Here is a 25,167-nt window from a genome sequence, read left to right on the forward strand (position 1 = left end):
TTGGAAATTAAGCCCTTGTCAGTCTCATCGTTTGCAAATATTTTCTTGCATTCAGTAGGTTGTCTCTTTGTTTTCTTTATGGTTTCTTTGCTGTGCAAAAGTTTACAAGTTTGATTAGGTCCCATTTGTTTATTTTTGCTTTTATTTCTATTGCCTTGGGAGACTGACCTAAGAAAACACTGGTATGATTTATGTCTGAAAATGTTTTGTCTTATGTTCTCTTCTAGGAGCTCTATGGTGTCATGTCTTGTATTTAAGTCTTTAAGCATCTTGAGTTTATTTTTGTGTATGGTGTGAGGGGGTGTTCTAACTTCATTGATTTACAGGCGGCTGCCCAGCTTTCCCAGCACCACTTGCTGAAGAGACTGTCTTTTCTCTGTTGTATATTCTTGCCTCTTTGTCAAAGATTGACTGTAGGTGTGTGTGGGTTTATTTCTGGGCTCTCGATTCTGTTCCATTATTCTATATATGTTTGTTTTTGGAGCACCTACCGTATTCTGAACACAATTCCTAGCTCTGGGTATACTTTGATTACAGTGGTGTAGCCCCTACCTTCATGGTCACCTTGAGAGTGATTTATTTCTACTATTTTAGGGGCGTCTCACTTTTAACTCCCTTTATTAATGGTAACTCTTTACTTATATGGTACTTAAACCTCTAATGCTATACTTTCTTCGACAGCAATGGCACAAGCATGATATCATTGATCATTCCTCCCAAAGACCAGATTTCACGAGTGGCAAAAATGTTAGCAGATGAGTTTGGAACTGCATCTAACATTAAGTCACGAGTAAACCGCCTTTCAGTCCTGGGAGCCATTACATCTGTACAACAAAGACTCAAACTTTATAACAAAGGTAATCTGGAGCTTGATCATTTACCTCCTCTACTTTGTCTTGGTTGTATTTTCCACTTTGATCCTGCCATGATGCTTTCGGTCACTAGTGTTTTCTTCACCCAGCCATAAGCATTGTCCCTTTGGTCTTTTTTTTTCCCCCTAAGTTATTTTTTGAAAGTTAAGTAGTATTCACTGTACTTAAAATAATAAATCCTCCTTTTTAAAACATCTCAAGTTTCACAATTAGGGAGAGAAATCTGCCTGAGAGATTTACAGATATTTCCACTTTATTTAAATTATGAGGGGCAGGAACAACAGGCTGTGGGAACATTTTCTATTAATTGAGGAAAATTAGCTGTGGATGTAAGTAGAGAAATTGTTTGTGTTCTTTGCAGTACCTCCAAATGGCCTGGTTGTTTACTGTGGTACAATTGTAACAGAAGAAGGAAAAGAAAAGAAAGTCAACATTGACTTTGAACCTTTCAAACCAATTAATACTTCATTGTATTTGTGTGACAACAAATTCCATACAGAGGTAAGAAGTTCATCGAATATTTTCATTACCCGGAAAGAAACCCCATACCCATTAGCAGTCATTCCCAGTCCTCCCTCCCTACCCCCACACCCCAAGATCTCTCAGCTCTAGGCTACCCCTAATCTATTTTCTCTCTGTGGATTTGCTTGTGCTGGGCATTTCAATATAAATGGAATGATAGAATGGGTGGCCTTTTGTGCCTAGCTTCTTTCACTTAGCATGTTTTCAAGGTTCATCCATGTTGTGGCATGTATTTTGCTTCATTCCTTTTTATTACCAAATAATATTTGCCACATTTTACTTATTTAACATCATTTGATGAATATGTTGTTTCCACTGTTTGTTATGAATAATACTGCTTTGAACATACAAGTTTTTGTATGTCCATATGTTTTCATTGGGGGCAGGTATATACCTAGGAGTGAAATTTCTGGATCATATGGTAACTGTTTAACCATTTCAGGAATTGCCAGTCTGTTTTAATTGTGCCATTTTACAAGGCTGGCTTTTATTTTTTTTTAATTATTATGGCACTGAATGATATGATCATTCAGCATGTTTGAGGAAAGTGCTAAGCTGGGTTTGAAGAACTAATTAGAAGCAAAGAAATAATTGGTTACCTGATCTCCATGTCTCCCTATGTATCCATGATACTTCTCTACATTTCTCGCTTAGTTTTCAGCTCACAGATTGTAAAATCTTTATTAGCAGGTCCATAAGCGCTTCCCCCGCCCCCTATAAAACTTTTGAGTGACAGAGCTGCCATAATATGATGAACATTAAGGGTGGAAAGGAAAACTCATTAGAGTGACCTAAATCAGTCAACAGTAGAACAATCAGGAATTCACAGCTGGCTCCTAGTTCAGTCTCTTGCCTTTCATCGACCTAGGGGAAAACCTCTACAGTGGATTTAGAATTGACATTTGTCGACACAGTTTACAATGGATGATTTTGCTAACTTGACAGGAAGTTCAGTTCCAGTCAGATCTTGAGCGGTTGCATAGATGGTGGAGACTGATTTTCTCTTGGCTAACACAGCCTCCTTCTGGCAAAAGCTTTATTGGAGAAGCTCTTTGCCACCCTCTCCAACTTAACTGTTGTCTGGTTTGATGAAAGCAGATTTTAAATCTTGTTCATTTAAATAGTACCTGGTACTCATGTTACCTAGTTTTAGCTTACTTACTAAGTTAGCTTCATTGGTTTTTCTAAACCTTAACTCCTCTTCCAAGACACCATTTCATTGTGCTAGCTTTATCTTGGCTTTAACGTGTATGTCAATAACTACATACGAATGTGGAATACTGAACAATACAACTTATGTCGTGTTTAATCAGGATATTTATACATTCTTACGAGGGATAAGTCTATTCCCTGATGAGCAGGCTTGTTAAAAACCTAAATTAATCAAGCTGCGTATCAGAGGTTATTGGGATAAGGCAAAATTTTTAACGTGGGCAATATTCATGTCTTTTTTTTTTTAATATCCGCCAACACTTTGTTTTATTTAATTTTTTTTTGTTTTGTTTTATAAATTTATTTATTTTTGGCTGTGTTGGGTCTTCACTGTTGTGCACGGGCTTTCTCTAGTTGCAGCGAGCGGGGGCTACTCTTCGTCGTGGTGTGCAAGCTTCTCATTGCAGTGGCTTCTCTTGTTGTGGAGCACGGGCTCTAGGTGCGCAGGCTTAAGTAGTTGTGGCACATGGGCTCAGTAGTTGTGGCTCGCAAGCTCAGTAGTTGTGGCACACGGACTTAGTTGCTCCGCAGCATGTGGGATCTTCCCAGACCAGGGCTCGAATCTGTGTTCCTCTGCATTGGCAGGCAGATTCTTAACCACTGCGCCACCAGGGAAGCCCAATATTCATGTCTTAATGCTAATTACCGGGCGTGCTTTGGTAAAAGGGTGATTCTTAGTGATTAATCTGCTTTCCAGTCAATTCCTGAAGGAGGTATTTTCTTCCTCAGTTAAATGGTTTGGGTAATAATTAGTGCTAAAGAGGCTGCCACCTAGTAATTAGTCATCCACCAAGTCTATAGAATTTAAACTCCATCATGGAAAGTCTTGCCCATCTATATGGGTCCCAGGACTATTTAAATATTTTCTCTTTCAGGAGGCAGAAATACAGTGATATAATGCTAACCCAGAAGGAGGATTTTCCCCCATAAAAATTCAGAATTATTACCTGTAGTACCTTCAATATAAAATTGAGTTTTAGATCCTGATATCATTAATGATACTCAAGACATAGTTAAATGAAACATTTAAAAATTAGATCTTTTTATAGACTGTTTCTGGGTTTTGTACTCAGTGAGTACTACTCTAGAGTTGATTTACAAGATACTCTTATTTGCCATAGTGAATACCGCCTATTAATGCTGGGGTTATTAATGGTAACAGAAAGTCAACTTTTGGAGGTTAGACTTCGAATGTTATGTTCCCTAGACCATCATCAGTCTAAAATCAAGGACCTAGGAAGAATTTGAGCCCTGTAACTCTGTATTAGTTTTGCATTCCTGTGCCTAGGTCAGCTTTGTAAAAAGGCTTCACATTGATATTGTTGGTTTTCTCCTGAATCTGGTTCAAATTTGTCCATGTGAGTTACATATTTATAGCTGAAGTCTATAAATTACTCCATGAAATGGTTTTTCTGTAGTACTCATACAAGTGAGTGGAGAGGGCTTGTATATGTTCTTTTGGATTTTTGTCTTGACTTTAGCAAAGCTTTGAGGTTTATTGTGTGGTACCTGTGTTTGCTTTTCAGGCTCTTACAGCACTACTTTCAGATGATAGCAAGTTTGGCTTCATTGTAATAGATGGTAGTGGTGCACTTTTTGGCACACTCCAAGGAAATACAAGAGAAGTTCTACACAAATTCACCGTGGATCTCCCAAAGAAACATGGTAATCTAGGAAGAGAACATGAGCACCTTTCCTTTGTATCTGATTAAAGAAGCAAATTGTATAATAGGGGAAAGTAAATCCAGATGATGGGAGAAGCATCATGCAATGACTTGTTGGTGCTTGTGGCTCTTTTGACTAGAGAATTAGTGGTCACTCTGGGAAAGCCAGTAATAGCTTATACCAAACATTTAAGTTAAGGGAATAGTGATTTTCCTCTTTCTCCTCTCCTTGGGGAATAGCATGATTATATAGTTACTTTTTAATTAGCAAGGCATCTTGTACTTTTTAATAATTGACTTTTTCTCTCACTACTTTTCTTTGTCAAAGGTAGAGGAGGTCAGTCAGCCTTGCGTTTTGCCCGTTTAAGAATGGAAAAGCGACATAACTATGTTCGGAAAGTAGCTGAGACTGCTGTGCAGCTGTTTATTTCTGGGGACAAAGTGAATGTGGCTGGTCTTGTTTTAGCTGGATCAGCTGACTTTAAAACTGAACTAAGTCAATCTGATATGTTTGATCAGGTAAGTGAGAAGTAGATGCTCCTTTATGTAAGTTTCTAGGTGAGAGTAGTTGAGTTCTCTGAGTGCTGGGACATGCACATCTTTTTTACTTTTACAGTGAAAAATTCTGTGTTAAAAACCTAGCTCTGAGTGGACAAAATTCCATGTGTATTATTAGGAATATTAGGAGATATTCCCCCATGTCTTTCTGGACTTTTTTTCTTTTGAAATCAGCCATTTTTGGGATAGTATCTTTCTGGACCCTATGTTGGCCCCTGCTTTTAGTGGGTTGCCATAATTGGCTTTAAAATGGAGTTTGATTTCAAAGAAACTAGGACTGGTTTTTCCTGTCTTTTTCCTGGAGGTAAGTAAAGCAGTGAACCTCTCAGCAATATGACGGAGCTGATTAAGCCTAAAGCGTTTAATCCAGAAAGCTCTATTGGTTTATGACTTGGGCTGGGCATAACACATTCCCAAGGTGTTCTTCTGGTGTGGGGTAGTAGCATTACAGTAGAAGGCTCACTAAAGAAGCTGTCTTATATACTCTACCACCTTATATAGCAGGAACCAATAGTTCCTCCTTTCCTCCACAAGACACTTTGTTTTGTTTGTGTTTAATGAGTTAGGCTTTTATAGGTCTGATAGAATGTGTGATATCATTGGCTAAGAAGTTTATCCTGGCAGTGTTCTTCAGTGAGACCTATTCATGAGTAAATTGGGCTCTTTCCCCTCCTCTTGAGGCTTCACTGATCGTGTTGCTAGTTTTGCATGTCATTAAAAGGTAATGGGTCTTGGTAAGGGTGTTCTGAAGTACTAATGATGTGCTTTTTAAATTTTTTTTAATTGTGTCAGAGGTTGCAATCAAAAGTTTTAAAATTAGTTGATATATCTTATGGTGGTGAAAATGGATTCAACCAAGCTATTGAGTTATCTACTGAAGTCCTCTCCAACGTGAAGTTCATTCAAGAGAAGAAGTTAATAGGTATCAGTGAAATGCAACTTACTTACTATGAAATGTTTTTGTATGTATATGTGTATGTATATGATTATATGTACGAAACAAAACACTGAAAAGGTAGAAGGAAGATTTAGCATTTTAAGTCCTCTTCAGTGGAATCATTAATCTTTCTTTAGTTGTTAAGTCTAATAAATGTGTTTGTTTTTCTACTGTTTTTACTGTTTTTGGCAATAGGAACCAAACTTCAGTTAGAGTTCCCATATTAATTATCCTTTGTAATAAGAGTGATGAATAGAGAGCTCAAATTAAAAATTAATGGGGCCATTGTTTGGCTATGTTTCTAATTTGACACACATTTCCAAATGATTGTGTATTTGGCCCAACTGTTACCTCTTCAGAGTCATTTTCTGGAGCCTCAACTAGCAGTGTGATTTTTCACTGACATTTGGCACTCATTTTTAAGTTGACTTTTTTCTCTTCCTGATTTTGAGTAAGAAGGTCTGTATCTACAAAAGAAACCTTAATATATGTTCTTAATGACCTGTCCCTAACCACAGGGCGATACTTTGATGAAATCAGCCAGGACACGGGCAAGTACTGTTTTGGAGTTGAAGATACACTAAAGGCTTTAGAAATGGGAGCTGTAGAGATTCTAATAGTCTATGAAAATCTGGATATAATGAGATATGTTCTTCATTGCCAAGGCACAGAAGGTATGAGAATTAGAAAATAAGATGACTATTACCGACCTGTGTATTCAAGAAGCCTGGGAGGGAGATTTGGGAAAGGTGGCTGATTTCAGGAGCAATGAAAAGGCAGATCTATACCGTGTTTCCCAGTCTTTCAGTCTGTATCCAATTGAACTGATAAATGTCTACCTAAGATTGTTAAATATTTTGAGGACAAGGGCTATATCTTAAATATCTTTGGTGTTTCCTTATGATAGGAGCAGTGTACCTGGTAGACATTCATTCATTGCATGCTGACTAATGTTCTTATGAAAAGAAGGTTGCTAGAATGCGTTCAGGAGCTCTTTCATCTAACCTGATTCATCTCATGGAACTTAAACCTGTTAGTATGAGAAGCGGGTTAACACATTCTTTTTTCCCCAATGCTGCAGAGGAGAAAATTCTCTATCTAACTCCAGAACAAGAGAAGGATAAATCTCATTTTACAGACAAAGAGGTATGTGATTGGTTTGGTGATACACACAAGGAAACATAAATCCATATGTTAGAGCCCTGGCAGCACAGAGTAGCATCAGCCTTGGAAAACCAAACCTCGTACTTGCTGGCAGTGGGGAGTACCAGGAGGTGGTCAGCTCCGGTATGCCACATACTGATCTGATTCCAAAGAAGGAGGCCAGGTCATGGTTACCCTGGTTACTTATTTTTAAAGAAAACATTCTCATACTTGAAAAATGTTTGAGAGGAAGATTAATTAAATAGTTCCTCTCCTGCACTGTGAAGTCTGTGCTGCTTTCTTCATTTTACTTTACCAGCTCTTCTACTAAAGCAGCTTCTACAGGTTTGGCCTAACTGCACCACCACAGCTTCAAGTGTTACCTGCTCAGCACAGGTCCCTTTTAATTGGTAGCTTCTTCAAGTTCTGAGTTGAAGGACTTTGGTTTTTACAAGGCTGCTCCAAAAAGCAGTTCTGGCGTGTCTCTTCTTGGCTGTTGAATGAGTGCTGCCTAGAGACACTTTATAACAGCCTGACTTCTAGAGACAACAGGAGGAACCATAAGCTGAAAAACTGCCAAGTGTGTTAACATTTCCTTATTGAGGCTAGAGCCTGGGGAAGAATGTTGTTTGAAGTAATCAGAATTTCTGTGCTGTTGCAATTATATCACCAGAAACCATAATTCACTCACAGTTTCACATACATAGATACGACAGGGACAAGGAGAATGTTGGCAGGCAAGGGAGCAAGAGTTCCTGTCTTGATATATCCTAATCCCATTGTTTCTGTATCTCGTGGCTGCCCCTGCAGACAGGACAAGAACATGAGCTGATTGAGAGCATGCCCCTGCTGGAGTGGTTTGCTAACAACTATAAAAAATTTGGAGCTACGTTGGAAATTGTCACAGATAAGTCACAAGAAGGATCCCAGTTTGTGAAAGGATTTGGTGGAATTGGAGGTGAGTAGCAAATCAGAAAACTAATAGCCAGGGTCTCAGGCCACAGCCTTTTCCTGGCTATCCCAAAATAACGTTAACTTCAGGTGAGGTGTGCTCATCATCCACTGAAGCAAGGGATTGAGGCAGTGCATGTGCAGGTTCCTTGGTTGGGACCACTTTTTATCATCTCTTTGCTTTCTATAATTCTGCAAGGGGATGGGGCTTCCCTTAATGGAGTGAACGTGCTCCCCACCCCCCAGTTCTGTGAACCACAGCTATTGACTGTTTGTTTGTTTCCCCAGGTATCTTGCGGTACCGAGTAGATTTCCAGGGAATGGAATACCAAGGAGGAGATGATGAATTTTTTGACCTTGATGACTACTAGGTAGTCGACATGGGTCCGGCAAAACGTGCCTCACCCTCCAGCATCCAACCCAAGGAGCATACCCGTGGTGGAATCCAAACAGATCCCTGCCTTACAATTGGAACATTTCCAGAACTTAGTCCATGAGCATTGGATATTGAAAAGAAAACCGAAACAAAAACCAGACCCAACCCTACACTTTGGTTTGTCATGGTGTCAGCGCAGCAGCCTACAACTAAGTTCCTAAATGCCACTTTGGACTAATTTAAAAAAGAATCCCAGTTTTTACTTTTACTTGATGGTGAAATTGGTTGCTCTTGTATTTTATGGAAAAAAAATGATTTTTTTAACCTTCATACATAGAAGCAAAATACTTTAACTGCTGTAAACCTTCAAAAGTTAATAGAAATGAGATCCTACTGGTTTGTTTCTTATTTTGATTGGAGAAAAATTAAATTGCTGCATTTCGCAGTGACCCATTTACATGGCATTCTCAGCTTAGACTGCATAAGAAGAAATATATGTGGTGAAATGTTGGAACCATTTCTCTCTTGGTCTCTGTTTAATGTTGAAAGGGTGAGCTAATAGGAGGCAGTTTCAACTTCACTCCCTCACACTACCCCTCCCCTCCAGACTGTCAGTTTCAAGAATGCAGATTGCATTGCAAAGATAAACTGACACATGAAGCATTTGGGCCAGTGCTCTGTTTCCTTCCATCTGTTTTGCAGGCGCATTTGTGCCCGGGGTTTGGGAGCCCTTAGCATCAATTGCTTTGACAAGGGTTTGCATAATCTTGCATACTAGAAACCAGTTTGGGATGGATATGATGGGGCTTCTGTGCTATTGCTGGGATTGGGAGAAATAAAACATGCAATTTAAGTGGAAGCAAAGAAATTTAAAGAATATTTTATTTTGCTTGGGTCTGTCCTTGGCAAAAGGGAGGTGGTCATGTTTTCCTTGTGTTGGATGGCATGAGATTATATTGTTTTGATTTTTTAAAAATGAACTGCAAGGTTTTCACAGGAACAACAGACAAGACATGTATGACTGTGCATGTAATTGTAAACCCCTGACCTGGTGGGGTTGGAGCATCTGTTTCAAATATGGGACTTACAAGCACCTCTCATAGGAGAAATTATGGGAGGAGGGTGGGAAGGGCAGGGATGGGAAGGGATGGGACACAGCTTTTGGCACCAAGGACTTAACCACGTTGGATCCAAAAGTGGGCCTGAAAACCTGAAGCTTATGCTTCACAGCTGGGCTGTAAATCGGACTTGACCCCAGCTGACATGCAAGGTCATGGCGTGCCTGAGGTGGTGACAGTGAACAAAGTGTATAGGACGTGCCCAGTGGTAGCAATGGACAAAAAGTATACCAAATGGACTTTGAAGGACCAAAGGTTTTAAAAGTCAATTGGTATCACCCCACACTGCTAGGGTAGTGGGGTGCATTTGGTTTTCAAATTGGGTACTTTTAACACTTTAGTGCCTGACTGCTGTTCTTCACTGACTTGACTCAGTCACTCGTAGCTTTATTGGTCTGAACCAGCTCCTTGTTCCCAGGTTACAGACCTGCCTATCGTTCCAATAATCCTGTTTCACTTGAATGAAGGGAGTATGTCTTAAATGTAAAGCTTCTGGTTCTCACACTGTACTCTGAGGTCCAAATGACTGTCTATGTATAACCTGATGTCTCAACCCCCAGTGAGAAGAGTCAATTCTTTGGTATTCACCAACGCGGGAGGCTTCACCGGAGCAGGCTTTTGCTTTGGGCTCTGCTGTTTGTTTGCAGAACACCCAAGAGCGAGCAAACATGCTCTCTTCACAGCAGTACCTTAGGGTTTTGCCATTGTAAATGGGTCTAATGTGATATGACAAGACCAGAGAAATTGGATGTAAATTTACATTTTTGAATATGCTTGTTGTTTCACATGATACATTTAGGGTATGCAGCTCCTTTTGTAGTTTTTATTTTTACTATTTAAGTTTGGAAATGATGCCAAATTTTTGTATTTCTTTAATCAATGTGTTCTCTTTGGTGATATATATTGCATTATATATTGATGTGTGTATCAATATATACTGATATGTATTACACTTACACATACAAACACATAAATAAGAGGGGGTGAAAACCGTAGCCTTTGCATTCTCTATAGCCTCTACGGAGAGATCCTAAGCAGCAAAATCTTGGTGTTGTGATGTACAGAAATGGAGAAGAGTATTAAACCATATTTAAGAATATACTTTGTGTGCTTGAGATTCTTTAGGACTGTTCCTAAGAAAGGTCTAAACTGAGGAGAACAGTGAGTGAGCTCTCTAAGGCACATGTCAGTTTCATCATAGTTACTAACTTTTCAGCCTTAGATTTAGTTGTCTTTGGCTACATTTGCCTATAGAAGGGTATATGCAAAGGGTATCTGAGGTCATGATCCCAGCGTTAACACCAGAGAAAAGAGGTTCCAGTTGCTAGGGCCAAACGAATTTGTATCTTACTCTATTCTACATGCATGCCCAAGGGAAACTTGCCCTTTTTTAGGAAAAGGTGTTATGCCATGTTACCTCAACATTCCATGGAGGTAGATGGTGCTTCCCATTTTATAAGACAGGCCAGAAGAGGTTAAGTAGCAGCTCTTTAGTGGTGAAGCCAAATTTTATCCCAGGCCTAATTCCAAAGTTGATTCTCTTTCTACATCTGCTTGCATTTGAGTCAATAGAATGGTCCAGATGGAAGAGCAGAAACTAAGCCTCCCCACCTTGATCTTGCATACCTGGCACGGGGTAGGAGAGCAATAACCCCATTTAAGAGCAAGTCAGAGGCTGGCTCAGCGGAGCAGGGCTTCTAGGCTGTATCAAAACAAGAAGTTTTTTTTTTTTTTGCAGTACGCGGGCCTCTCACCGCTGTGGCCTCTCCCGTTGCAGAGCACAGGCTCCGGACGTGCAGGCTCAGCGGCCATGGCTCACAGGCCTAGCCGCTCCGCAGCATGTGAGATCTTCCCGGACCGGGGCATGAACCCGTGTCCCCCGCATCGGCAGGCGGACTCTCAACCACTGCGCCACCAGGGAAGCCCAGAAGAGGATTTTTGTTTCATTTGTTTTTCCAAAAGTGGAGGTACTTAGAGCTTCTATTTGGTAGCTTAGGAAGCCTAGTTGAAGTATCAAGGTGGTATGTGATTTAATTTCTCCAAATTTAAGAAGTCAATGTTTTTAACAAAATTGACCAGTAAGGGAACCTATTGTGTCACTTTGCTTTTTCAGCATACTTTTGCCCAGTTTCTTATCTGATTTAGATGATAGCCTTGATAAAACCCAATCACCCTATGGGAAGGGGCAGACATGCCCCATGCATGGTGGAGGTACAGTTTTTTCTCCTAATGCATTCCTAGCTGCTGTTTGAAATCAAAAGTTAGAAGGCAGCACAGTAGTGCCGATTATGTGGGCTGTTGTGCTTGCCTGTCTGGGCCTGCAGCACTTGCCATCTTTTGTTTTCCAGCTCCAGGTCTCATGCCATGGTGCTCCCAGACAGGCACAGTGTATTCAAGGTGGAATTTAAGCTTCATGCCAGCTTCTCCCTTGTTGCCAATTTGAGTGAGCGCCTGCTGAGACTCCTGCCTGCCAAGTCTCACCCTGATAGGACTGTGCCTCCCAGGGACATAGGAACTGACCAGCCAAGAAGTGTGGAAGCAATGGGTGCCAAAGTTATTAAGGGTATGGCTGAATAACTGGCACTAGAAGTATATGTGAAAACCATTTATCTCCAGGGTTCTCTGACAATAAGCTTCAAACGTATCTGGGAACTCTGCTTCAGGTAGAGTCTGAAATTGCTTGGCAAGCTCATCCTTGGGTTCAGTTAAGAGCCCAGGACAAAGAGCCAGCTCTTTGGACAAACATCTCTGGTTCTGTCTCTGCCATTAGTTGGACTTCTGATTTCAGATAAGTCCCTTCCTACCCCTCAGTTTCCCTATCAGTGTAAGGATGACTTTGAATCTAAAGAGCCTTTCCAGCTGTAAAGCTATCAGGATATAATGGTGAGCAGGAGATCTGACTGGAAAAAAGATCCTGCCAGTAAGACTTTGCCCATGTCTCTGAGTAGCAATTTCCCTACCTGTAACAATGCCTACTCCATAAGGACTGTGGTAAGGATTAAATGCAATAAGTCACGTGAAATACATAGTACAATGCCTGGCACTTAGCAAGGGCTCACTCAGATGGAAGATGATCCTAACCTTGGTCCTCAGGAAGTGACCTGGGTGAGTTTGCACTGGCATCCACGAGGTGGTGCTAGAGTTAAGGATACTGGTTGTGGAAGAAAGTTGCTTCTGGTGGGGAGATTTCTGACAAGCATTAAGAGATGACTGGGACAGCTTGCTTACCTTTAAAATTTGGCTATATGGAGAAGGGAAACTACCAAAGAAAGTAGGGATGAGCGAACAGAGAGGAGAAACAGGAGTCTCAATCTGGGCTTCAAGCTACCCATCTGAAAAATAACGACAATCACTAACATTTGTTGGACGGTTACCATGCACCAGGCAAGGTGCCATGTCACATGCATCATCTCATTTAATCCTTAGAAAAACAATGTGCTACATACTGCTGTATATCTGCCCATGTGGTTCCAAAGTCAATGCAAATACAGGTCGTTCCTCACTCAAGAAGAGAACAGGTGCTGGTACTGCTAAAAAGACAAGTCGACTCACCTCACCAACATTTGTGCCTTCAGAGACAACCAACAACTTGGAGTGCAACTGGAAGGCATCCATCTAGCAGTTATGTCCTTCCCCCAGGACACACACCTTTTGACTGATCAGCCCAGCTTAGCCCACAGCCACAGTTGAGAATGGATAAAAGGAGCTCCCTTGGACTCTAGAGGATCCCTGTAATTTATCCAGCATCTTCAAAGAAGAATGTACACACATAACGGAATTTCTCAGCGACTAGGGCATCTGCCCCTACTCTTAAAAACATGTTGTCAGTAGGGCAATTAATGAAATTGGAATGTGGACTATGGATAAAAGTATTGTATCTATGTTAAATCTCCTGAACTTGATAACTATATGTGGTTACATAAGAGAATACCCTTTTTCTTAGGAAATATACACTGAAGTATCAGGGGGTTTAAAATGAGACATTCACTTAGGGAATTTTTGAAATTTCAGAAATATGGAAGAAAAACATAAAAGCATCATTTAACTAACATTTTAGGGTCATCATGAACGCCCATTATAGAACAGTGTGATATAATGAGTGTTTAGGTTCTAAATGATTCACAAGGTATCTAAAACACAACTTTAGTTTGATTCTTCATTCAAGTTTGGTTTTTACTCAGAATTTGGGTTTGACTCAGATCAGCATCTAGAAGAGTTCATTCTGCTGCAGGGTACGCAGTTGAGGAGAAATCCCTACTGAGTCAGCCAGAGGGGCGAGGGGGCTGAGCCTGGGAATTGGGCCCAGACTGGAAGGAAGTGAGCAGAGGCAGTGCCAGGAGAGGAGTGCTGTCAGTCACACACCTCAGAGATGAAATCAGCTTTGAGGTTGGACCAGTGCTAGGTGAGATGAGACAGTAGGAAGAACAGGGCTTCTTGGGGGACCCTTGACCCCTGGCTCACTGAGCAACCAAGGGGGTGATGGGAAGAAGGGAAAGCTGTATCTCAAAGCCTAAAACCCATTCACAGAAAGGACAAGTGTCATCAGACTCTACTCGTTTATCTACAGCCACACCCTTCTGTTGCCCCATACTTTCACTTCTTAAGGAATCATAATTTTAGCACTTACAAGGGCCCTGGACCTTACTATTCCAATCCGCTAATTAGGAATAGGAAAGCTGAAGCCCACAGAGCAGCACGACGACCTGTCATGTTCATGCAGCAGATGACAAGAGCCAACATGAGCAGCTGATATTGCAACTCCAAATTCAGTACTCTTAACACATGGAGGATCTTGTTATTCATCTAAGCCCCTTCTCCCCCTTGTTAGAGATGAGAAAAGGGAGGATCAGAGAGACTAAGGGAGTGGCCTGAAGCCAAAGACAGAGCTGGGAGGGGAAAGGTGGCCAACATCCAGGTGGAGTTATGAAAGTTGTTTTGAAGTCACTTCCCTGTGAGTCAGGGTTGGCTTGAGTGTGTAGATTAACTTGCTTCTCCAGCCCCGAAGGTTCCATATTAGCCCCATCTAGGTTTCCCTTACAGTCAGACTTCCGGCTCTTCCACTTGGGTGAGATACCCTGCCTGGGCTCAGCCTCTTCTGCTTGGTTCTTCATCCTAACCCAAAGGAAACCTAGGGGGCAAACCCATTTTCAAATCAGGAAAAGAGGGTGGAAACGTCAGAGAGAGGCCCTGCAAACAGGAATGGCAAGGATCTTCTGAGGTAAAGGCAAGATGCAGGAATATTCTGCTACATGGGGGAAGGGAGGTGGGAGCCAGGATTGACAACAAGGAGAAATCAGGGCTTGATGCTGGAATGCCTGCCCCAAGTTGTATGGCTGTCCAGACCTAAGTACTGGGTTGGCCCAAAAGTTCCTTTGGTTAAGGAATACATTGTTCAATACAGTTCTTGGTGAAAATGAAAAATGTGTCTTTTATTTTTGCTTAAAACCAAATGAACTTTTTTTGGCCAACCCAATACATTCCCGGGCTAGGCTGAAGAGTGGGATGGACCAATCACCTCACATCACAATTCCTACTGGAGGGCCTGCAAAGGGGGACTCTGTTTGTAATAGGACAGGATGTCACCTGAGGAAGAGGAGTTGCATTCCTGTGCTCAGGGTTAGAGGCCCTCCCTCACACCCCTGTCAAACTTGGATTCTAGAGAGAGATGGCAAGGAAGGGGCTCTGCTCCTCCCTGGGGAGCTGAGCAAAGGCCCTCAGAAACTCAGTCTCCTCCAGACTCTGTTTCCACAGACATAGCTCATTGCCACCTCTATTCCTTACACTGTGCTTGGGTTAACTCTGGTCTCATTCTTTCATTCAGCAAGCATTTAGAGACATTTCCTATGTACTGGGCCCTGTGCAAGATGCTGGGATACAGTGGTGAAAAACAGTCACTGTCCCTGCCCTTCAGTACTTACACTCCAGCAGGAGAGACAGCAAGAATGACAATAAAAGTGAGGAGTATTAGAGGATGAGGGGAGGGCACCCCTACTTCATCTGGGGGTGGCCAAGCTGCCTGCTGAGCCAGGGTCAGCCTGGAGAGGTGAAAGGCGAGTTTGGAAAGGCAGATGTGCTGGTCCTGACTTGACCCAAAGGCCAGGAAACAGCTTTATTGCGGTATAATTTACAAACTATAAAATTAACCCACTGTAAGTATAGCTTGGTGATTTTTTTGAAATAAATTCGTACAGTTGTGCAAACATTACACAATCCAGTGTCCATCTCTCAGAAAGGTCTTTTGTACCCCTTTAGTCAATGCTTGCTCACTCCCAACCCTAAGCAACCAATGATCTGCTTTCTGTCTCTATGGTTTTGAATTTCCTAGAAATTTCACGTTACCAGAATAGTGCTATATATAGTCTTTTACATCAGGTTTCTTTCACTTAGCTTCCTTCATTTAGATGGATTTTTTACATACATCCATGTTGTTGCATGTTTGTTGCTTTTTATTGTTGAGTAGTGTGATACAGTAAGAAATATATATTTGGTCTTTATCTCCTGTTCTTGGTACACAGCTTCTCTAAAACCCCTGGAATCTCTAGCGTGATGAGTGTCTTTTATTTGCTAGTGAGATGCCCAGATAGTTTCAAGAGGGGGGCTGCTTGCCAAAAAAACCCCAGGATTACAGGGTTGGAAGGTTCAGCCCCACCCCAAGAGAGGGGAGAGGGGCTTAAGATCGAATTACCAATGGCCAATGATTCAATCAATAATGCCTACATGATAGTGCTTCCATAAAAATCCCTAAATTATGGAGTTCAGAGAGCTTCCAGTTTGGTGAACACACTAAGGTACTGGGAGGAATCCTTGCAATTCTATATGAATATGAGGATCAACTTTTCCATTTCTTCAAAAAAAAAAAAAAAAGCCATTGGAACTTTGATAGAGATCACACTGAATCTGCAAATTGCTTTCGGTAGTATTGCCATCTTAAAGATATTAAGTCTTCTAATCCATAAACACAAGATGTCTTCCCATTTATTTAAGTCTCTAATTTCTTTTGTAGTAGTCTGTGTATAAATCTTTTACTTCCTTGGTTAAATTTATTCCTAGGTATTTTATTATTTTGGATGCTACTGTAAAGGGAATTTTCTTAATTTCCTTTTTAGATTGTTCACTGGTGTCATTCTGGTTTTGATTTTCATTTTCCTGATGACTAATGTTGTTGAACATCTTTTCATAATCTTTTCATGTGCTCATCAGCCATTCATATGTCTTTTCTGGTAAATGTAATTTCATTCTTAATCTCCCACTCTGTATTTCTAGAGTGGAGAGAGGGGAAGTCCCTTCGTCTCTCTCACATACTTTCTCCCTTCTTCCATTTCTCTTTACTTTCAGAAAGTACTTAACAGGTAGAGGGATAGCATAGTTCAGGGGGTTAACAACACAGACACTGAAGCCATATCTAGGTCCCACTCTGCCATATACTAGCTGCATGACCATACTTCTTTTTCAGTTTCTTCAAGGTTTAAATAGGGTGTTTTGTTAAATAAGCTTTTCATTTGTTACACAAGATAACTACAGCCTACTACAGCCAAGCATTGTGCTAAACCCTACAATGCAGTCATGAGCAAAAGGGACACAGCCAATGAGCTTCCAACGCATTATTCCAGTGAATATGAAACCCCAATTGCAATTAACACCTGAGGGAGGGCCACAGGTAAGTGTCTGTCACAGGGCATTTTGACCTGGCTATCACCTGTTCTGAAGACACTGGTGCTTTAACTGAGCACAGGAGATGTTAGCTAGGCCAAGAGGAGGAAGAGCATCCCAGGCAGTGAGAACGTGTAGGGGGTGGCACAGTACAGCTGAGGAGGCAGGTGGAGAGCAGTGTGGATGAAGCTCAGAGAATGAAAGGGGAATGTGGTGGAAGATGAAGCTAGAAGAGGCCAGCATGGGCAGACTGGATTGAGACTCAAAGGCCTTGCTGAGAACTTGAAATTTCATTCTGAAGAATAGGAGAAGCTGCTGAGGTGTTTTAAGCAGAAGGGTGACAAATTCAAATTTGTTTTTCAAAGAGATCCTTCTGGACACAGTACAGTTTGAGAAGACAGCATGAGGCTGAGTCCTGAAGTACTAGAACACTTAATATCCAAATAGAGCCTTGTACGTCAAAATGTGTAAGCAATGAAAGAGAGGCCTTCAAGAAGAGATGATCACCTACAAGTCAAATGCTGCTGAGAATTACTCAAGGAAGATGAAGACTGAAAAAAATCTACTGAACTCAGAGTCAGGAGGTCCCTGGTAACAGCTAAGGAGCCCCCAAACACTGCTGCTCAGACCTCAGAGTCTGTCTGCCCTCTCTACAGCCCCACAGCCACTGCGTCAGGACTTCCCCTCTGGCAGATCAGAGCAGGTCTTTCTCATTAAGCTTCTTAGGAGGATTCCCTGGTAGCTCTCCTGGCTGGTTGCACCAGATACATCATGGGGCCAGGCCAGTTTGACCATGTCTGCCTATCTCATCTAACCCACCTCACCCATTTCGCTACTCGGGAGCCAGAGGTACCTACTGGGTGCCACCATTCAGGCAGCCTCATGCCATGGCTAAGTGCTACTCTGAAGGCAGACACCAGTTCCTAACAGCTCTACCACTAATCAAGATCTTGGTGAAAGATTTCTTTTCAATTAAAAAAAATTTTGTTTTTGAATTTTTTTGATTTTTTTTAAATTTTTGGCTGCATTGGGTCTTCATTGCTGTGCGGGCTTTCTTTAGTTGCGGTGAGCGGGGGCTACTCTTCATTGCAGTGCGCAAGCTTCTCATTGCAGTGGCTTCTCTTGTTGCGGAGCACGGGCTCTCTTGTTGTGGAGAAACTAAGCCTGTGTGCCACAACTACTGCGCAGGCTTCAGCAGTTGCAGCATGTGGGCTCGGTAGTTGTGGCACGTGGGCCCTAGAGCGCACGGGCTTCAGTAGTTGCAGCACATGAGCTCAGTAGTTGTGGTGCGTGGGCTCTAGGGCGCGCAGGCTCAGTAGTTGTGGCACACGGGCTCTAGAGCACAGGCTCAGTAGTTGTGGCGCATGAGCTTAGTTGCTCTGCGGCATGTAGGATCTTCCCAGACCAGGGATCGAACCCGTGTCCCCTGCATTGGCAGGTGGATTCTTAACCACTGCGCCACCAGGAAAGTCCTGGTGAAAGACATTTAAGTGGCCGAAACTGTTTTCCAATTTGTAAAACGCTGTGCCAGTGAAGCATGTATCAAATACTCCATCTAAGGAATTAGCTATCATAGGTTCATAGTCATTCATTCAACAGTTGTTTATTGTGCAAGTAATAGGGATATGATAGTCAACAAGACAGACGTCATCCACGTCAACACGGAATGCCTAATCTAGTGGGGGACCCAGTCAAGCAACGATTCAGTGCTTCGATGGGAAAAGCACAGGGTACTGGCAGAGGATTAGGTGGGTGGGGGAAAAAAGTCACACCCTTAGTCTTGATAGGGAGGGTTGATTTTTCTTTGGGCAAGATCATTCATTATAGCATAAATACAGGGTTGGTGCCATTGGCAAGAGAAGGTTTGGTTCCTGTCCTTAGAGAGAATTTAATTTGGTTGAAGAAGCAAGCACAGGAAAACAACGAGAAGAAAAATGCAAAGAAATTCTAGAATTTCTAGGCAACTGTCATACTGGGTGTCACACTGGCTTTTTTTGCAAAAAGTCTCAGCTTATCTATACTCAGGTTCCAAATATCCCCACCATACACAGGCCTAAAAGCTGGGCCCCAGGGCCACTGGAGTATCTGTGTCTCTCAAGACAGGGAGCAACGCAGGACCGCTACTGCTCCATAGGATTTTCCCAGGCTCGAAGCCCTCTCACCCAGAAGTGAACACAAGGCCTGCCCAGCAGAGGTCTGGGGTTCCTGCAAATTCTGTAGCTGGAGAGGAGGCTGCCGGAGCTCCCCAGCTTCTCTCAGGCCTTCCTCCTCTGCTAGGTTCAGCTATGAATAGCTTGCTGGTTTCCAGCTGGGAATCTCCCAGCCCTGCAAAGAGTAAGCACCGCCTTCTCACCCTGTGCTGCCCTCAGCCTGGAGCAGAAGGGGGTGGTAGCTGGCAAGGGTAAGGAGACTAGATGAGGGAAGGGCAAGAACCACCACCCCAGAGAAACTGGCCACTGGACTACATTACCCACAATCCCAGATCATAAATGGAAAGAAGAGGCCGCTGGAGGCCTGCAGCCTTAGGTAGGAACAAGTCCAGAGGTGTCCTAGTCCCTGGGTGTGCAGCCCAGGCCCAGACCCAGTTTTTTTTTCCGAAATGTAACCCCTAAACCTTCAGTCATGGGCCTTAGAGATCATCTCCTCTCCATGTACCCAAATCACAGGCACTCCCTGAGGCCAGAGAGACAGACAAGACTTCTTCTATTTTGGCCTTATTCACAGCGTGTGCCTGTGCTTACCACCAAAGACTGGAAGTCTGTGAGTGATTTTACTCTGGATCAAGTCCAGAGGCTTCTTAGTGCTAAAAGCCCCCTCCCTGGCATATTACTTGACTTGTTACTCCCAAGCTCTGAGCTTTTATCTCCCTGCCTCACCTGAGGAAGAGCAAATGCTCACAGGTTGGTCCATGTTGCACTTCTGGAACCACGGCGGGGTGGGTGTTCAGGAACTGCTGCTGGTTTCGTCTCTGCTGAGATCTGGTCCCTCTCTGAGCTTTGCTCATCTCCCAGCAGATAGATCAGGGTAATCACATGGCTGCGGCAGGTTTAAGTCCCTGGAGGCACTGTACGAGGGCCTGTGGGGGCCTGCTGGTTCCTGCAGTGGATAAACCGGAGCTGTCAGGCTGAGCGAGTGAAGCCATTCTGGGTGGTGGAGGCACCCAGTGGGCACCACTCCAGACCACAGTGCCACTGCAGGTGTACACCTGCCCCGTCTCTGTCTCCCCCACCCCAACCTTCCAACTTTCCACACAAACTATTCATGTTGGTTTCTGGGGCTCATGAAGCTCCAGACCACAGGGAGCGTAGCAGGTGAAGATGTTAGCGGCTGGAACTAAAGTCGGGGACCCCTGTCCAAGGTGAAAAGGCACTGTGGCTATCCTGACAACAGGGTCCTTTCCCTCTTTCCCCTCGCTCAGATATAATAACAACTTTCACATACTGAGCCAGGCACCAGGAATGCGAAGAGGAGCAAGATCGAATCGCAGTCTCAATAAATAACCGATGTGTTAGGTGCATCCCAGACCCGTGGGGTGGGAAGGACTTAGATGGCCAGAGGCCTGAAACAAGTAAGGGATGAGTAGCAGTTCTACCAGAATGGTGTGGGAAGGGCATTCCAGGCCGAAGGGACAGCTTGAGTAAAGGCAGGGAGGAGCGAGAAACAGCAAGCCGGGAGGAAGGCAGGGCGAGAGAAATACCGAAGACCGACTAGCAAAATGCTAGCGGAGGCGCGCGGCGAACGAGGGCAGGCCCTCACAGCACGCTTAGGCTTGGGGTTTTAGGCCCCGGGCCGGGAGCCGAGGGAGGAACTCCAGTAAAGTCAGCTGCGCTTAGGGAATTAGGGGGAAAAGTGGGACAAAATATAAAACCGGTGGGGACAGTGGGAACCTCAGACCCTCTTGGGACGCCCAAGTCCGCCTGTCCCGCGTTTACCTCAGCCAGGCCGGGCCGCTCGTTCCCGGCCCCGCCGCCGCCCCCTCCTTGGCAGCGGGTCCCCTGGCCGCCGGCTTCAGGGCGCGGGCGGACCCGGAGGGCCGAACTCCCGCCCACAGCCGCCCGCGGGCCGCCTGCCAGACACGCCGGGAAGGAAGAGCCTTGTATGGGCCTCAGGCAGGGAGCAAGCGTCTGGCAGGGTCCCGGGAGGAAGCTCCATATATGGCGAGGGGCGGGCCGGCGGTGACGAGCGCGCCCGGAGCGAGGAGCGCGCACGAGATGGAGGCCGCTTCCGCCGCCGCAAGGCGGAGCCGCGCCGCGCCGTGCCGCCCCACCCCCACCCCGCGCCAGGCCCACTACCCCTCACCCAACCCTTCCTGTCCCGGGAGGTACGCACAGCGCCCAGCACGGCTCCCTCGGTGTCGGAGCTACGGGAAGTGGGGACGGGAGGCGGGGTCCAGGCCGCCTTTGATGCCTGACCGAGCCGAGACTGATTCCCGGCTCCAGGCACTTGCTCTGTGACCTTGGGCAAAACGCTTCAGTCTCTGATCCTCAGATTCCTCTTCCTCCGAGAGGTGGGGATAAAAATGAGAAGGATGCCTGTTAAGCACGTCCGGGAGCGGTACGGCCCGCAGGGGCAGCGCATTCACCCTAACAATTGTGTGTGGCGGGGATGGGGGCGGGGATTCCCAGTCCCCTGCTGTGTCCTTTTAGCCTCTCCCTAGCCACCTCGGTGCCTGGGGGCTATATGGAGCTGACGCCTCCAGAAGATATATTTCCAGAAGAAAATAGGGCTACCTTAAGGTCTAGAGTTTTCCCTTCCAAGCAGTGGGATTCAGACAGACGGGGTTACAATCCCAGCTTCTCCCCTTCCAGCTGACTGATGCTGGGAAAGCTACTTTACCTTCTCTAAATCTCAATTTCCTCATCGGTAAAATGGGGATAATTCTTGATTTGCAGGGTTGTTGTGGTAATCAGATGAAACGAAATGGGGCCTCTGTGCGTGTATGTGTGTGTGGTGTGAGAGAGAGAGGGAGAGAAAGAAGTGCTTGACTCGGAGTAGGTGCTTAATTAATGTTAGTTCCTCAGTTCTCTGTGCACTTTCCCAACTGGAGGCTGGGGAGAAGGAGATAAGAAGGGCTAGGTAAGCTTGGCCATTCTTCCTGGAAGTCCTGCCCTCTTGGAGGAGACTGTCCCTTCTTTGACATCTATGGGAACTTGTTGCCAATATTTGGTGCTTCTTCCGGAGGCGTATCTGTGGCCCTAATGCTCCCCTTTCTCAGTTCAGCCACTGCCCCAATGACCTGCTCTCCTTGCCTGCTGTTCTTCTCTACCTACCCCAGAGCCTAGCTGACCTCCTGGACAGGCTGGCAAGGGCAAAAATAACCTGGAGGAAGTTGAAGTTCCCATCACAGCCAGAAACTGGTATCTAGGACATCATCCCCTCCCACACCTGCTGTCAGTACCACACCCACACATTTCAACAAGAGATGGGTATCAATCTCAGAGAAACATTCCCTAATCCTCCCTTTGGCCCTGCCCTGCGCTCATCTGTTTTGCCTGTACTGGAGTTCGACTTAAATCTAACCTGAACCTTCTTGCCTGTCAGTGGCAGCCCCATCCTGTAGTTAGCAGCCCCTAAGAGGTTCCAGGCAAGTTTGTGGACACACATAATAAATGTGTCACCCATTGCCTTGTTTCCTTTCATCCTGTCGTTGGCATGGTAACCTTCCCTGTAAAAGTTGCAGCCCTCACGGATGTTTTTCAGTTCTAGCAGGGACATAGCTCCTTCCCCTCACCCCGTGTAGATCACAGGGTGACATGTAGCTGTGTCATTCTGGCTCCTCTTCCAGAATGGGGATGTGGTGCTGGTGGCACAAAAGAAGGACTGGTTTATGGAGGGCAGCAGAGGACTTAAGGGAGATGCTGATTGGATCTCTGAGGAACAGATTCCTTCTGTCCTACATGTTGATCCTTGGCCACCCAGAGAAACCAGCTCTGAGGCCCAGAATATTTAGGGAGCCACTCAGGATCTCATGGTGAATGATAAACACACATCTTCACTAAAATCAGGCACCCAACAAATGGTATGATGGCCGGTGCTTAAGCCTATAGAATAAACTGATAAACTAAAAAGCCTCCAGAATCCAATGATTTCCTCTCTCCTCAGTCCCTCTGTGGAATAAATCAATATTTATTAACCATCTCCCGTGTTCCAGTTTCCCCATATATTATTTAAACTAATTCTTCCCACAGTCCTTTGAGGAAGGTATTAGAACACATTTTACAAACAAGGAAGCTAAAATTTGGGCAGAGATCTTAAGCAACGTAACCAAAACTACGTGGCCGTGGAGTGGTGGCACTGAGACTGGAACCTAGGTCTTCCGACTCCCAATCCCACACAAAAGTCCTGTGTTCCTTTGTATTTGTGACTGTGCTACTGATAAAGAAATCCTTGCCCCCAGGTCCCAAGGCATTGCCTTTCTAGGAGGTCCTCAGGAACGAAATGGACATCAGCGTCAGTCTCTGTGGCCAAGGGGTCCTGCGTGGTCCTGCGTGGCCCTGCGTGGCACAGCAGCAGCAGCAGCAGTGTCCTCATCCTCAAACCTGAGTCTTCCCCCTGCCAGCTGCCTTGTCTCCGTCATGGAGTTTCCCCAGCAGAGGGCAAGCCGAGGGAAAGTGGTTCCCAGCTGCCAGCCTCATCTAGACAAAATTGCATTAGCGCCAGCCCCGGCTTCGGTCCCTCCAGAGTGAGCACATACAGCTCCCCCGCAGAAGGGAGGGGCAGAGAGACATGGAGCAAAAAAGGAAACTTCCATTTCTTTCTCTGGCTGGGAAGCACTTGGCTTCGAGCTGCCACTCATCTTGTAGGTGGGGAAGATTAATACTGATCCTCTGGAGATTATAGAAGTCTCTAAAATGAACCCTTGGGCAAAAGGTTTGCTAGGGAGAGAGGCTAGTAGGAAAGCCCGAGGTTTGAGTGCAGCAGGAGGGAAAGAGAGGCAGTCTGAGGAGGGAGAGAGGCCCCTGATCTCCTCTCGTGCTCTTTTCTGGGTGTCATTCTTCTTTCCGTGGGACTTATGTCCTTTTGTCCAAAAAGACCAGAATAGTCATGTCCTGGCAACTGGAGCAGGGTGAGGGAGGAAGCAGTAGGAGGAGGCAACTATCAGATTGTCACCTCAAGCAAAACAGAGAATGCGTTAATAGTATTAATAGTTAATAGTTAATAGTGGGTCAACCACACTTCATTTATTATCTTATTTAATAGATCCTACTCTTATCCCTGTTTTAGAGAAAAAGAAATTGAGAGGTTTATGGGGCTCCTCAATGACAATACCTCCCAATAGGAGTGGGCCAAGCACTCAGCAGATATTCTCATTTAATCCTCACCACAAACCAGTGAGAGGGAACCATTATGCCCATTTTCTCCAGGTGAAAACTGAGGCTCAAAGAAGTAGGGAACTTGCCTGTGATCACTAAGTAATGTAAGTGGCAGAGTGAGGGATTAGAATTTGGATGTGTGAGTCCAGAACTTATGTGTTCAACACTGTCTTGCTGCCACCAAGTCTTCTCCACACCTTCTGGGACTCCTGCTCACATAGCCTGAGACCACAAATATCTGCCCACACCTGCACTTCCCTGCCTTTTGCCACACAGGTGAAAACCCAGCCAGGAGCATTCACTGGGTTTAGTTCAGACTTGCCACCAGCGTCTTTCTAGGGCTTGGACAGATGGGCCTGGGTAACATGGGGCCCTGTGTCTTGGGGCTCTGGCTCCCATCCAGACTCCCGAGGTGGGAGGAAACCTAGAGAGGACATTACCACCCTCCACATGCCTTGAGATTTCCCTAAGAGATACAAAGATGTATAAATTGAACAGCCCTCAGGAGGTCTCCTTAAGATCCAGGAAGGTGCTTCTTGCAGGAAAGGATGGTGAGCCCAGCAATTTCAACCAGTGAGACCCGAAAGCAGCAGTCTCTCCAGCTGGGCAGGCTCCCAGTGGCCTTTCTCAGAGGCTCCTCTGCACTGTTACATGAGCAGACTCCATCACTCCCACCCCCACTGCTGTGGAGGTGGGAAACACTTGGAATCCTGAGTCACAGGCAAGGTTCCACTTCACTTTCCCTGGAACAGCAAGTCAAGGATGCAGCCGGCAGTGTATTTGGAAAGGAAGGGCAACTGGAAAGTGAAAAAGAATAGTGCTCATTTCCTTCCCTACCATCTCTTTTATTT

The 25,167-nt window shown here is 44.6% G+C and overlaps 1 protein-coding gene and 1 long non-coding RNA gene across 2 annotated transcripts in view; one reads left to right on the forward strand and one right to left on the reverse strand.

Moving 5' to 3' along the window:
• ETF1 (eukaryotic translation termination factor 1) overlaps window positions 1-10,452 on the forward strand; it is a 28,015-nt gene extending 17,563 nt beyond the window's left edge. The window contains exons 3-11 of the mRNA XM_027096239.1: window positions 682-857; window positions 1,234-1,373; window positions 4,133-4,271; window positions 4,599-4,789; window positions 5,621-5,750; window positions 6,284-6,439; window positions 6,847-6,911; window positions 7,719-7,866; window positions 8,148-10,452. Of these exons, the coding sequence (XP_026952040.1) occupies window positions 682-857; window positions 1,234-1,373; window positions 4,133-4,271; window positions 4,599-4,789; window positions 5,621-5,750; window positions 6,284-6,439; window positions 6,847-6,911; window positions 7,719-7,866; window positions 8,148-8,230 (1,228 nt within the window). The 3' untranslated portion in view covers window positions 8,231-10,452. The remainder of the gene's footprint in view (window positions 1-681; window positions 858-1,233; window positions 1,374-4,132; window positions 4,272-4,598; window positions 4,790-5,620; window positions 5,751-6,283; window positions 6,440-6,846; window positions 6,912-7,718; window positions 7,867-8,147) is intronic.
• An 8,372-nt stretch (window positions 10,453-18,824) lies between these two features.
• Window positions 18,825-21,115, reverse strand: LOC113614597 (uncharacterized). The gene is made up of 2 exons (XR_003430684.1): window positions 20,936-21,115; window positions 18,825-20,099 (listed from the first exon to the last, which is right to left on the reverse strand). It is a non-coding gene; the product is annotated as an uncharacterized LOC113614597 (long non-coding RNA).
• Between the last annotated feature and the right edge of the window lie 4,052 nt (window positions 21,116-25,167).

This window comes from Aethalodelphis obliquidens, unplaced genomic scaffold, assembly GCF_003676395.1.
Source record: "Aethalodelphis obliquidens isolate GAN/ISIS:26980383/991018 unplaced genomic scaffold, ASM367639v1 scaffold4, whole genome shotgun sequence".
NCBI lineage: Eukaryota > Metazoa > Chordata > Mammalia > Artiodactyla > Delphinidae > Aethalodelphis > Aethalodelphis obliquidens.